Source organism: Epinephelus lanceolatus, chromosome 12 (assembly GCF_041903045.1).
Source record: "Epinephelus lanceolatus isolate andai-2023 chromosome 12, ASM4190304v1, whole genome shotgun sequence".
Classification (NCBI taxonomy): domain Eukaryota; kingdom Metazoa; phylum Chordata; class Actinopteri; order Perciformes; family Serranidae; genus Epinephelus; species Epinephelus lanceolatus.
Genome location: NC_135745.1, coordinates 41,544,375 through 41,558,551, shown reverse-complemented (window position 1 = coordinate 41,558,551; position 14,177 = coordinate 41,544,375). Strand labels below are relative to the sequence as shown.

At 41.9% G+C, this 14,177-nt stretch overlaps 1 protein-coding gene across 1 annotated transcript in view; it reads left to right on the top strand.

Annotated features, from left to right (window-relative positions):
* dnaaf11 (dynein axonemal assembly factor 11) overlaps window positions 1-4,334 on the top strand; it is a 60,407-nt gene extending 56,073 nt beyond the window's left edge. The window contains exon 12 of the mRNA XM_033651223.2: window positions 337-4,334. Coding sequence (XP_033507114.1) covers window positions 337-520 — 184 coding nt within the window. The 3' untranslated portion in view covers window positions 521-4,334. The remainder of the gene's footprint in view (window positions 1-336) is intronic.
* Window positions 4,335-14,177: the final 9,843 nt, after the last annotated feature.

Genomic DNA, 14,177 nt, shown 5'->3' with positions numbered 1-14,177 from the left:
TCATCAAACGTTTCACCGTAGCACCACTAGTGCTCAAAACCCATTCAGTGTACCTTAAAACTACAGGTAGCCATAGCAACAACACTGAGGCTGTAGGCTGTTTTACCACTTAATTCCCAACCTGGGTTAAACTGATGAGAATTTTAAAACTCTCCTTTTTTTTGTTTTGGGAAGTGACCATAATCAGTGCACAGTGATAAACTCCACAGCGTCCCTGTTTAGACTAATGATGACCTCACTGATTATTTTCAGAGACTTGTTTTGCCGACTTAAGCCATACAAGAAGAGGAGAGTGATATTGTCTCTGACTTATTTCATTTCCTGATGTTTTCACAGGAGAAACAGTGTTCCTGAGAGGCTGGAGGTGGACCCCAGCAAGCACTCAGCCATCGACCTGGCCAACATTGTACCACGCCGGGACGTCAAAGAAGGTCCTCTTGAAACATCCCGGCTGGCTCCACCTGCAAAAACCTTCTCTGACGGGTTTGTGGACGACCCTGATGTCCCCCCACTGGTGTAAGACTTTAGGAAATAACACTGACCACTAAGGATGCATTGGTCCTGAGGCCCTTCAAGTAAAAGATGCAGATGACTGTCGACTTGAAATGGTTGTATTAAGCAACGAATCTGCCTCCTCAGACCTTTATAGGGGTAAAAACACTGAGTCAGACCCTCTGCCCCCAAAATCTGTCAAAATTAAGTGACACATCAACTAAATCTCTAATGGAGGTAACACTGTGAAACTACTGAGTTGTAGAGAAAATACCAGCTATTTCAGCAGTGTTACAAATCAGCAAGGCTTTCACTGACCCTTTAGATAACTTTGTGTTTCCTGTCTCAGCTCACTGAAAGAGTCAAGCTTCCGCTAAATTCCCACCCTGACACCTCTTAAACCTGATATATGTCACATGTATAGTGATTTATTGTTTGGAAAAATATCCTAAAATGCAACCAGAGCTTTTGAATACCAGACAATAAATGAGGATTTTGTATTAAATTCAAAATAAAATGTGAAAGATTTCTATTAATTGTCGTTCTGATGAACAACTTGGACAAAAACTTGTGGACAGTTTTAAACAGTGGGTCAACAGTCACATTTTGGTCGACACTAAAATAGCATTTGAAGTTGCTCTTTTCACTGAAAACTTTTAAAATATTTTAGGGCATTTTTTTGCCTTCATTAGACGACCAATGATAAAAAGATGGCAGAACAAAAGGGGAGAGACAGACGAGGAATGACATGCAACAAAATTCCACTGCCAGATATGAACTGGGGCTTTGTGGTTTATGGCGACTTTAAAGGGAGAGTTCAGATCTTTTGAATTGTGCTTGTATGAAGTACTAAACTGTAGTCAGTGTATAACCTACAGTAGATGTCTGTCAACACAGCCCCAGTTTGGAGAAGCAGCAGGAGGTCTGACCCATCTGACATTTCTGCTGGGCTTATTTTATGTCCTTTGTTGCTCTGCTAGCGTCTTTGATGAACCAAATCCAAAGGTACACAAGCTAAACAATGTCCTGCTGAGGACAGGGCTGCAGCAAAACATATTTTAGTCAACCAGAAAAATCATAATCACTCCAAGTATACGCTACATTTGAATATTTATTCTGCATTAGCTTACACACTGAGCAATCAGGGGTCCGTTTCACAAAGCAGGTTCAACAAACTCTGAGTCTAATCCTGAACTCTGTGTTGATCTACTCTGAGATAGGAAACTCTGAGTTTCCGGTTCCAGAACAGCTGATTTGAATCAGTTTAATCAACTTGGAGTAGTTTCACCTGGAGTTAAGCGCGTGCACCACATCTATAAAAAGCCAGCATCAATGGAGCCCCGATTCGACGAGTCACCATGGCAACGGGGAAGAGGAGGACTGCGTTTTTCACCCCACTAGAATAAGAAATCTTAATGTGCTCATACTGCGAGTTTGAACACGTTTTCAAAAAGAAGTGCAACACCGCTGCAGCTGCAAAAGAGAGGGAGACGGCGTGAGAGAACATTGCTGCTCGGGTCAGTGATTAAGTTTAAATGTAGTTCTTTGCAATCACAATAATATTACAGGGGAAAACTGCTTGAATGGTAGCCTATTAATTTATTTCATTTAGGTGCAATCCCGCGGGGGAGAAGCGCACTTGGCAGCAGTTTAGGATGAAATATATAAACATTGTTCAAACAGGTAAGACCTCGGCATAATCTCATGGGGGTGCTTCATTTTGAACATGTTTTACATTGTAAAGTAAATATTAAGTGGCTGTTTGACTGTGCAGTTGTCTTATCCCCAACATAATGCTGTTTTCACACACATAAATGTCCTCTCATCTGTATCATGTTCTGTTAAATAATTAAGCCTATTTAAACTAACACAGACTTCTACTCAGCCAACAGAAAGAAGGCAGATGCCCATAAAACGAGCACACTTTTCTGACCGCCCTGCATACATGTACAGTTGCCTTACTCAAGTGCTCAGCGTCTCCGACATTGTACAAAAAACTTCCATTTGCAAAGAAACGCAGTGCATTTTTATACAGTCTATGAGCGCAACACACAATATCTGCTGGGGTGTGAGAGCATGACTACGATTGGTAATGTTGCAAATGTAAGCACGGATTAGGTTGTGTATGTAGATGATGGACTGTTACGGGAAACGGTACCGCTCAAAAAGATAATTGTGTGGAAATGCTAAAACATCTATGCGCGGTCTGATAACCATCTCCTGACGAATATTTAATTCTCTGCGCAGTAATGCTGCACCTTCATCCACGGGATCGTTATCTAAAGGACATGCCATGTTAGTGAAAAAAGTCGCCACCTACTGTGCCTAATGGACTTCTAATATACTGACTCTGATTTTTTTTAAATGATTTTTTTAAATGACAGACGGCAGAACTAGGTTACGCCAAAACTCGCCTGCTGACTGAATGAATGAGGAAATCAAATGGAGTGTGTGGCTCTGAAAGAGGGCGGAGACAGAGACACTCGAGGTTCATTGAGAAAAACCTGGTCCCGACCAGGTTAGGTTCATAGAGTCTGTTACTACGGTAACTGACCGAGAGCTTAAGTTACCTCTCTCTCTGAAACAGGCTAGAGTTACCCCTCTTTCTCTGGGTTGAGTTACCTCCCTTTTTGAAACGGAAAACTCAGAGTTTCCCTCATTTCAGGGTTAACAGACTCTGAGTTTTCACTAAACCTGCTTTGTGAAACGGACCCCAGGGCTGCGGTCGACCAGCAACTCCAGTGTTCAGCAAAGTAAAATTACTGTTTATGTTAATAGGGTCTGGTGAGATATTTGAGATAATGGCTTCAATTCCCCGTCAGAAAAGGCTGTCTGACAGCAAGGTAAAGCGGTAAACATATTCTGAATACAGAGTTCACTGAAAATGATCATGATTGTTTTCATGTGGCGAAAATATGTTTTGTCGCTGACCCTGTCGAGCGGTGCAGCTCATCGCTTAGCTTCCGTGTTGGACTCCAGCCTGCTTCTCCAAACTGGGGGCGTGCTCTCAGACATCTACTGTAGGTTATACACTGAATATGGTTAAGTACTTCATACAACCCCACTGCAAAAGATCCAAACTATCCCTTTAACTTTAACCACCTTAACTTCTGTATTAAAAAAATGTAAAAGGAAAGACAAATTATAATTACATGTCGAGCTCTGCACTGTTGATTAGATATTCATGAGAGCCTTGTGTTGGTGTATAGATGTTGATGAGTCATGAGGTGTACCACTGCTGCTCCTGAAAACAAAATTAATGTTATTCTTATTGAACTGACCCCTGGTCCGTGACCCTTTAACCTCTTTAAACTCTGATGGATTTATGTTTCCAAGAACAGATAAAAAGCTTCAGGGAGAAAATAAAAGTTGTTTTTCTTCGTTACTTTTTGCACATGTTTGGTTTTTACCCTGTGAACTGCAGCTGGAAGGGCAACGCTGCAGAAAGCTGGAAAATCAATCAGCCTGGTTTGTCTGCCTTGCCTGTGGCCCATTTGTGTGTTTCGGAAGCCGTTGTACTTTGCCCTGTTGTGTTTCCTTTTTTCTTGTGATGCTCCTCCCGAGCGCCCTCCTCAAAGCTCAGAAACCGATACTCTGCCAGACTTTGATCAGAGAGGCCCAGAGGACACAGGTCCAAACATATTTTGAAGCTTGCTCATCCTCTCCTTGAAACTCCACTGGAGTCTCCTTGCTCTTTACTTTCCTCTGAGCTGTCACCCGAAAAGCGTGGAGGTCACGACTCCATCCTCTGCTCCCTCCTCCCCGAGCAGCTCTGAGTGCCGTTGCAGCCGCAGCGCCTTGAGAGATCATTTCGGCTGTGGACCATTTTTCCTCCTGACAGCTCCACTCTTCTCTTATCATCCCAGCGTTCTATATTTGGACTGCGTGGCTCGTATCATCCAGGAGATTTTGATGTTTGTGGTTGTTTGTTGCTTGAGAAACAGCTTGTCCTGAAATAGTGTATATCCAATCTCTGTCCAGATTTATACATTTAGATTTTAGTCTGAGGATTTATGTATCAGGGATGTACTGTAGCCTTGATGCAGTATCAGTACTGTGGGTTTATATTTGATCAGTGAGCAGATTTGGTTCCAGCTCACTTCTGGTATCAAACAGTAAAGTGCAACACACACTAGCCCAATCACACAGCAGTTAACAGTGAACATGTTAACATTTTTAAATGTATGTCTTTCTATATTATCTGTGCTTGGATAAGGTTAAAGTGGGCGTGCACTGTATGATTTGAACCCAATTTTTGAGCCTCATGACTCCTTTTAGAGTCGGACCAAATTTCAGCTTCATCTCAGTGAAGATTCTCACTCATCCAGGTCATGGTAATCACCTGATCACCTGAAGAAGCTTCTTAGATGAGAGGAGAAGCGTCTTCAAGAAACACAAGCAAGTCCAGTTGCCTACGATATAGCACTTATATTCAGCTTCATCCGGCATTGTTTGCTGTCAAGTGCACGAAGGGAGTGAGAACAGATCACGGCCCAGTCAGCTGCACGTCCCAAGGAATTTGTCCCCCAGCTCTCCACTGTTATGCTCAGTTGTTCTTCTTGATCCACTCCATTAGAACTCTTTTACGCACAAGAATCGCCAGTTTCATTGAAAAATAAAATACATTTTTTTAAAAAAAAAAAGCTCAAGGAAATATAGATATCACAGCCTGGGCCGGGCAGATAATCAGAGCTCTAATTCCTCTGGGTCCTGGGCTGCATCTGAATCCTGTCAGTAGAAGCTGCACCACCCACCTGACGTGCATCACACACAGAGGAGGAAGTCGAGGTACCGGAGCAGTAGTCTCGCCACCAGACAATCAGAGATCTCCGCCTTCTGATAGTCTGGGGACACTCCTTTCTAAAGTGTGTTTAACACACCGGCGAAAACAGCCGGCAACAAAGCAACGCCTCTTGCATTTTTGAAAAGGACACGCCCTCTCGGAAATGTGCGCTCCCCTTTTTCTCGTCTGCAAGAACACAAACACACAGAGAGCTTGAAAATGGATGCCGAGAGATTTAACTCTGTTTTATCAAACGTGTGCTCAGTCCACAAGATTGTGGAAATGAAGGACTTACAGCGACTTTGTTTAAAACTTTTAATGCAGTTGGACTATGTTTACGAGCACAAGAGTTCAGCGAGCCACCGAAGGACCGCCCCGCGGATTTACTATTGGCTCTGCAACGTAGGGAGTTTTTTTAAACTCTGAAATTGTATCCGCCCGTCTAAACACAAAATCAGGGAGAAAGACATCAGTCTTTAGTTAAGCAAAGCATGTAAAGACTGACTTGTGGGTCTACCGGAGCAGTAATGTACCAGTCTGAGAGAAATTTAGTTGAAATTGCTGCTTGCCTGCTTTGTTGTGATATATATCCCACACCATCATCATACACCACTGGTGTGTGGCCTTTTATATATGACCAGCACCTGAATTACTTTGCACCAGCCTGAGATGCCGGCTGTGCCACTTTGAGTGGTTCTGCTCTGATTTTACATCTCAAGCTACGTCTTAAGATTGAAATTAAACCTCATTTGTGACATGACTTCTGTCCATGACATACTGTGGAAAAGACCTGTGACTGACGATGCTTATAAAGAGGTCTTTCCACTCTTCCTCTCTAAAGGAGAATACCTGACTCTGAAGTAAAGAATTCGCAAACTGTGTGTGCTCGGTTCTTTGTTTTGTTTTCCCTGGCACTTTTCAGCTACCTGGTCTTTGTTGTTGATGTAAACCTACTCAGCCTGTCTTCATCTCCAGGTCGTCACACACTGATGCTTTGTCACGCCCCATCGCTCTGTCATATCACCACCAAACCCTTTAGCGCCTTTATGAGATGCTAAAAGGCTTTCAACCAATGTAGCACAACATGAAAGTGAGAGCAGTGCTCTGTTAATTTGAATGTGCAATAAAAATGTCTAGTCCCCCCCAAAAATTAATAATCATGAAAAATAATCAGAATCTAATATTGATCAGCGTACTCAAATTTTCAGCCCGGATTGTACAGCCCTACTTTACATGTTACTTTAAATTTAAATACACTGCATCTTAAATTATTGCTCAAATATCTGTACAGCTGTTGCTGAAACAATAAACGTGGTCCCAGTCAACAGGAAGCAGGAGTCAGGATGAGCAGAGTGCAGGCTTCGATATGATGCTGGGAAACCACTGAACCATTAAACTGCACTGACATAATGGTCCCAGAGTGATAATAAATAAGAGTTAAATGAATTGTTAAATATCACTAATGTAGCGTTTCTCTCTGATTGCAAATGGAGCATCGTTTGCATATTTCAAATGCCAGTGTTGACGTGTGGTCTGTCTCATTACAGACGAAGAACGGATTCAGTTTAATGCACAACATGTGTTATCTGCACCGCCACATGACAGACCAGGAAGATTATTTGTCAGTAATTAATGAAGCAGAGCAAAAGTCTGTGCTGCCAACAGACCACTCATCAACCAACTGCCTGAGCTCAGATCTGGGTCAAAGTAATAATGATGTACTTTGCTCTTTGAAAAGTGTAAAACTGTCATACTTCAGTGTTAAATCATCAGTATTAAAATCTTCCTTCACGTGCCAGATGTGAAGTGAAGGCAGTGATTGGTTGGATGGAAACAACCTTAATCCCAATATTCATGTTTCCACCTGTAAAACTTTAAAAACCCAAAAGCATAAGTTAAAATCAGTGGAATGTGATTGCATTGGTCATTTCAGTCTGTCTTTGGGACTGTGGTGTTTTTTCAGGTGGTGGATCAGCGCTTGATTTAATATGCAGTTTTGGAGCACATATTTTAAACATAAATATCACAGTCGATCTTGTACATGTAGTTTTTGGAAGCCAAAATCGTGATTAAGTCTAGATTAATTGGGCAGTACCAATGTAAAGTATGTAAAAAGATTGAGTTTGGGGTGGAGTATCACAACCCTGAGTTAAAGTAAGACAGTTAAAAGGTTGTAGTTCCTTCAGTAACGCAATTCAGACTGGAGTTAACTTTATTAAATCAAGTCCTCACCCTGTGTTACCCTGGAAATCCAGAGTTCTCGTGAGAGCGCAATTTGAATTTGCTCAGCGAGTCACTCTGGCAATCAGTAATGATGCTTATTACCTATGCCCATGAAACCGAGCTGCACCAATCACATTGGTGTATCTGATATAGGCGGGCCAGAGGTGAGCTAAACAGATGATGACAGCGCTGCGACGACGAAGTCCGGAATCAGTCAGTAAACATTGCAAGATGGCTACGGATGAACATCAGTTGTTTGAAACGGCATTGGCCGCTACAATGAACAAGTTAGACTTGGCTTTTTCTCTAAAAGAGGAACAGAAGACGACGCTCGAGTCTTTCCTTTGCAAGAAGGATGTTTTTGCTGTTTTGCCGACCGGATACGTCAAGAGTCTAATCTACCAGTTAGCTCAGCTGGTAGCTAAGCTCTGGATACGTCACCCCGTGTATTGTTCTGATTGGTCGTAGTGTTATCCAATTGTCTGCAGTGATATTTTCAAATGCATGCTTGGTGCCGCCCCTCGAGTTGGGCCATTTTCATTACTCATGGCCAGACCCTAAATCTGTCTAGATCTGGGTCTGGATTTCCAGGCTAACCCTGTGTTACCTTAGCCTGGAAATCCAAACTCAAAATCTTTCTAGATTTGAGCCCTCACTGATACACCCTTCCTACCCAAGGGGTGACACTAACTGAGGCATTTCAAATGCTGCCGCACGCAATTGGATAGCACGATGGCCAATCAGAGCAAAAAACAAGGTGACGTATTCATTGCACTAAGCCCCATTTGTTTGCCGACCAGTGGGGCTAACTGATACATTATGCTTCCTGGAAACGAAGGCTTCTAGGGCAGTCTTCTGTTCCTCTCTCAGGAAAAAGATAAGTGTAGTAGGCTTAGCGTTTCTTCCAAAGCTAAATTGAATGGACGCGGTCCTTCAGCAGCTGCCATCTTGGCTGTTTACTTTTAGACTCCTACATCGCAGCGCTGTCGTCATCACGTTACGCCGGCCCAGAGCCCGCCTCTGTCAGATAGACTGATCTGATTGGTCCGATTTGCGATTCAAACTGCTCTGCTCGTCGGGGCCAGATTCCTGTGCAGTGCAAATTCAAATTTACTAGGGGCGGGGCATCTGGATTTCCAGGTTAGCTTTACCTTGAATTCATGAAAAAAAACATTGCTTTTCTCTCGCGCCCCTGTAGTGAACGAATAATCCAAAAACAGACAATTCTTGATCGGGGGCTGCATTTAGCAACATCAAAACTATATCGAAACATCTGTTAACAAACTCGCACACAACTCATGCAGTATTGTCAGAGTCTCATTTATCCACTCAGAACATCTGAAACACATGCAGTTTCACCAAACCTTTACAGTTTCAACTCTTTCTATAAACAGTCTCATGCACTGAGGAGTAGCAGGACTTTTCTCGGTTTTTGGATTCTTCGTTCACCGTGGAAAAAAAAAGTTTTCCTCGTATTTAATATAGTGCAGCGTGAGTAATTGATATACAAATTCTGTTTTTGGGGGTGAAGTATTCCTTTAACGTCAGACTTCATATGTAAATTTATAATGTCTTGTTTTTTTTTTAGTTCCACCTCTTCTCATCGTTAGCCACACTGTCTAAACCTCTGATTTTTGGGGGGCAGCTGAGGCTAAGGAGGCAGAGCAGGTTGTCCATTAATTGTAGGATCCCTGGCTCCTCCAGTCTGCATGTTAGAGCGTCCTTGGATAAGATACTGAACCCCAAATTGCTCTTTGATGGCTGTTCCATCGGAGTGTGAGTGCCTTTAAGGGCTTTGAGCGGTCAGCAGACTAGTGTACGTCCATATACCATTTCTTAAGGGGGGGAAACCTTTACTTCTCTGGCCTGTGCCATCATGTGAGCTCATCACAGTCATCTCAGTCTGTCTCTGTAAACAAGGGAAAAAAACTCTTTCGTGTGTAATCAAACCGGAGGAGATCAGATCCAGACTGCAGCAAGAATCCAGAGTCAGATTTTTGTTTCCTCTGTGATTAAATCCAGAGATACAAAAAACTCTGAGCCACCTGCTGCCTCAACGCTCGGTTATCTGTTTCTTATCTGTGCGGGCTCCATCGCTGCCTCATTGATTTTTGTCTGTTGCCATGACAGCAGATGGCCCCACTAGTTTTGAATATGCTGGTCAGACAGATCTGACTCGTAACTTTCCCGTTGCCTCTTTTCTCTGCTCTGTTACTCAGATAAACCTGACACTGATGATGGAGCCTTTGGGTTCTCTGGTTGAGATATTGTTATCTGCTTGTTATACTTCCATTTTTTTTTAAATCTCTTTTTTTTTTTAACCTGTAAAACACAAGAAGCTTTTTCTTTTTGCTGTGGTCACACTTTCAGTATCATTCTCTGCACACACAACATGACTGCTTTTGTTTTACAGCTCAGAGAAGCAGAGTTGTACTCTGGCATCCCATCACAAACTTTCTGAGAGTGAAAATATTAATACATTTAATAGGTATTTTTATTACACTCATCTGCTTGATCATTTGAAGCTGCAGTCAGGCTTCATCATTTCTCATCTCGTTGGTTGGTTTTGGTTTAAAGCATCACAAAGCAGGCAGGATGGTAAACACGAGCTCGCTGTGTGCAGTTTACTGTCATGACTTTACAGGATTTCTGGGTTTTGAAGTTCAAACAGTGTTTGTGATCTATGAAGTTACCCGAGTTGCTTAGCGCTGCTTTGGAGGAAAGAAGAAATCACTTTTTCCACAGACTGGGTGGTTATTTCTGGCCAGTCATTTCTGTCAGTGATGAAAGGTTTCTCACTAACTTCAGTGCTGAGATCAGATGTAGGGGTTGTGAGAGACAACACAGAACACAGAGCCAGCATGTCAGCAGTCCTGTGATCAGAGGGGTTGTAATTAAATCCACATTAAATCCACTGTTTTATTAAAATAATCTGTCCATTATAAATGCTATTAAATTTGATGCACTTATCTCCTCATTTTACTTTGACTGTCTGTGCTTACTTCTGTAATGCTGCAGACATTTCTAAGTTTTTGTTTTAGGCTGCTGTCAGCCCTAGAGTGGTCTCCTCTGGTCTGAATCAGGGACTCATGTTGTTCCAAAGTTGTATAATTGCCTAGAGTTGGTTGGTGTTCTCACGGCAGCATTTACAAGAGGACCAGATCAAATGCCTTGTGTGAGAAAGCTGCTCTTGATTGGTCAGAATTTCCATGTGGGAAAAATCCAGGAAGTAAAGCAAACGTTGAAGACGAGTACACTTGCAAGATAAATGTGACACTTTCTAATGTCACAATGGAGGGTCTCAAGTCCGGCTGTTTTGGTGCGCACCTGAGTGTGATTGCTGTGTTCACACCTGCCCAAACAAACCTGAGTTCAGCTGAACTGAACTAAACAGGGCAGGTGTGAAAGCAGCCTAAGTTTGGTTGATGGATCATTTAATTTCAACAGTGTGACCGAACTGTGTTTTTTTTCTATCAAACTTTCTGACCGCTCTACCTGCGTTATGATAGCCCAGTTTTTCAGTGATGGAACTGGTTCAGAAAGTTGATAAAAAAAATTTTTTGTCATGCTAACACCGTGGCTCCAAGGGTGGCGATGTCAGCCTGTTGTTTGGTTGCTTGGTCCAACACTTTTGTCCAGACTGAAATGTCTAAATTATCTGATGGATTGCCCTGAAATGTGGTTCAAACTTCATGATCCATTGACTTTTCATCTATCGCCATCAGCAGGTCAACATTTCAATGTGTCCAATACTTTAGATTAGATTAGATTATTATTTAATTCGAACATGTAAACAGAAATGTCATTAGAAACAAAGCAAACAAAAGATTCTCAACACAGTTTCGCAATTCGGTTTACATTTCCGAAAAGGAGTGGGAAGAAGTACATACTTATTTAATCCCACCCCCTAGCCATAAATCCCTTTTTCTGTTAATTAACTAGCTTCCCATTACAATAATTAACAACATAAACTTTTCATTTCAATTAACAGAGTCTTACAAAACTTTTCAGAAACATAAATTCACAGTCAACATATACCAAAATACAATTTTACAAAACAAATGTGAGGTAATCTAGGAAAATAACTAGCACCATAAATAAATAAGGCAAACAATATACTAATATACTGCTAAGGATTGTCGTGACTGTACCTTTTGAAAATCATTTCTTTATATCTTTTTTTTAATTGCTTCATGTTTGGACATTTCTTGAGCTCCCCATCCAGGCTGTTCCATAACTTCACTCCCCGAACAGAAATACAAAAACTTTTCCTGGTCGTACGAAAACATGTTTTGAATATTTGCTGCTAGTAAATGATTTTTTGCCCTAAACATTATTTGTGCTATTTGATAATTGATCAGGTCTTCCAGTTTTAATATATGTGCCTGTAAGAATAATGGGTTTGTATGATCCTGATATCCAGCTTTGTGAATGATGCGTATTGCTCTTTTTTGAAGAATGATTAATGACTGTAGTTTTGTAAGTGCTGCCTCAGACCTCTGCACAGTAACTTAGATACGGTAAAGCCGGTGAACAGTACAGAATGTGGAGTGATTTGTGATCTAAAACCTGTTTTGCTTTGTTTAATACTGCAATGCTTCTTGATATTTTGGAGTGGATATGTTTGATGTCTGATTTCCAGCTGAAAAGCATATATTGTTTCTTCTGATCTTATCCTACTGTAATGTTGTTTCTTGTTTGTTTTAGTATTGTTCTTATAGTTCTTGTCGCATACTGTAAAGATTGGTAGGTGGTCACTTATATCATTTATTAGTAGTCCGCTTACTGTATTGTTGTCTAGGACATTAGTGAATATATTATTATATTATCTTTGGTTTATGACCTACAGAGCTGATGACATTCCCATCTGCCTCAGCTGAACTTTGTGGTTAGTGGTAATTAGCAAATGTTAGCATGCTAATATGAGAAACTTACAGTGTCTCAGATAATGAATCTGAAGTGGGCCATCTCCATTTATCAACGGTCTCTGACATTACCACAGAAGTAAGAAGGAAGCAAGCGGGGCTGACACTGGTGATGTGACATTGGGCCAACTCCTTTAGATGTGGCTTTACATTGACTAGTGTTTCGCTAACGTTAGCTATCTTAAAATTTGATGATACATAATGTAATGTCTCCCCGAGGACTGTGACCCTCAGCACCATCTTTATCCATCTTAAATATTTGGTTTTCTTTTCAACATAGACGAGTATTGCACAGAGTATACTTAAAGGATAACAGTAACGGGAAAAGTTGAACAAAGTTCTCCTGAAACTTGCTCAACTGTCTGTTCAGCACACACTGAAAGCAATGGAAGGAAATTTAGGGGGCGCCATTTAGCTCAAACCCTGTTGTGCCTAAGAGGAGCCTCACACAGCTGCTTTTCTGGGAAGTATTTTTTAAAAATTGTTTCTCCAAAAAAAAAAAACATGTCACTGCATATATGGTTTGTTTGATCCAGTTACATATCAGCATGTATGAGGAGGATTCACTCAGGTCTTGTTTATGTGACCTCTGACCTCTGAAGTGCGTCCTCCACGGTAGCATTAACAGAACTGTCTGTGTGATGAATAGTTCAGCTGCTCTGTGTTTCCTGTACATGTGGCTCTGCCCCGGGGGCTGATGGGAGGTTTTCGAGCCTCTGTGGCCTGGTATCAATGTCAGCATGTGTTGTGCTGTTCAGGCAAATGACAAACAGTAAAACCTGCGAGTCCTGCCAGCTTTAAATCTGAGGTAGTTGCAGCTCGGCTTAATTAACACCATACCGACACTCTGCAGGGTTACGTCCTCCGAGGACGCCGCCCGGCTGCACACAGAGCACAGAAATTATGTTGAGAAGATTGGATCCCTGCTGGGGATGAAAATTCAGATTGGATGTTTGATTCTCACTCGGAGTGTAAAGCAGAATCAAAGGGACACTTCAAGGATTGATGGGGAGGAAATCCAAAGACATTTTGTTTCCTGAGTGGTTTTCCTTTTTTCTCCGGACTCTTCATCTTCCCTCTCTCCCTCCTTCCCCTTCTGGAATGAATTATTTAGCCGTTCTCTTCAGAGTAACCCCCCTCTCTGTATCTCTGCCTGTATCTCTGCTGGGCCAGGCGTCCTGTGCTGCAGCCAAGGACAGATGCAGAGCTGTGATGGGCGGCTCGCTCTGCAGCATCGTGTAAAGAAAGAGCCAATAAGAAACGCTTTATCTCTGTGAGCGTCAAAGCTGAAGAACTGCAGAGAGCCACTCTATGGCTCTGATATTTTTATATTCTAAAACTCTTCTCGTAACAAAATGTTGTGCTTGTGAGATCCTGAATATCTTATCAAAGTGATTAGTTGCCTCCTCTTTCGGACATTTTGGGGGTCCACAGGTCTTCATTACCACCAGCCACCTGCAGTCAGTGTTTCTAAGCGCACAACTATGTGAGACAAATTTGATTTCTGGACTGGTTTTGACTGGGAACTGTTCACTGAGTAAATCTCCAGGGTGTCTGCATGTCATGAGACTGTTTCCATAAATGGTCTATAGACAGCCTCAGTTATATCTAAAAGCACTTGTGATTGTAAACAGGAAGTATAATGGATTCGTGAATTGTGCTGTCGGCTACAACTTGAGACCTGTTTATCGGTTGTTGTTGTTTTATGCCTCCACGCCCTCTATAGCGGTGGCCAGAGGCATTACGTTTTCAGG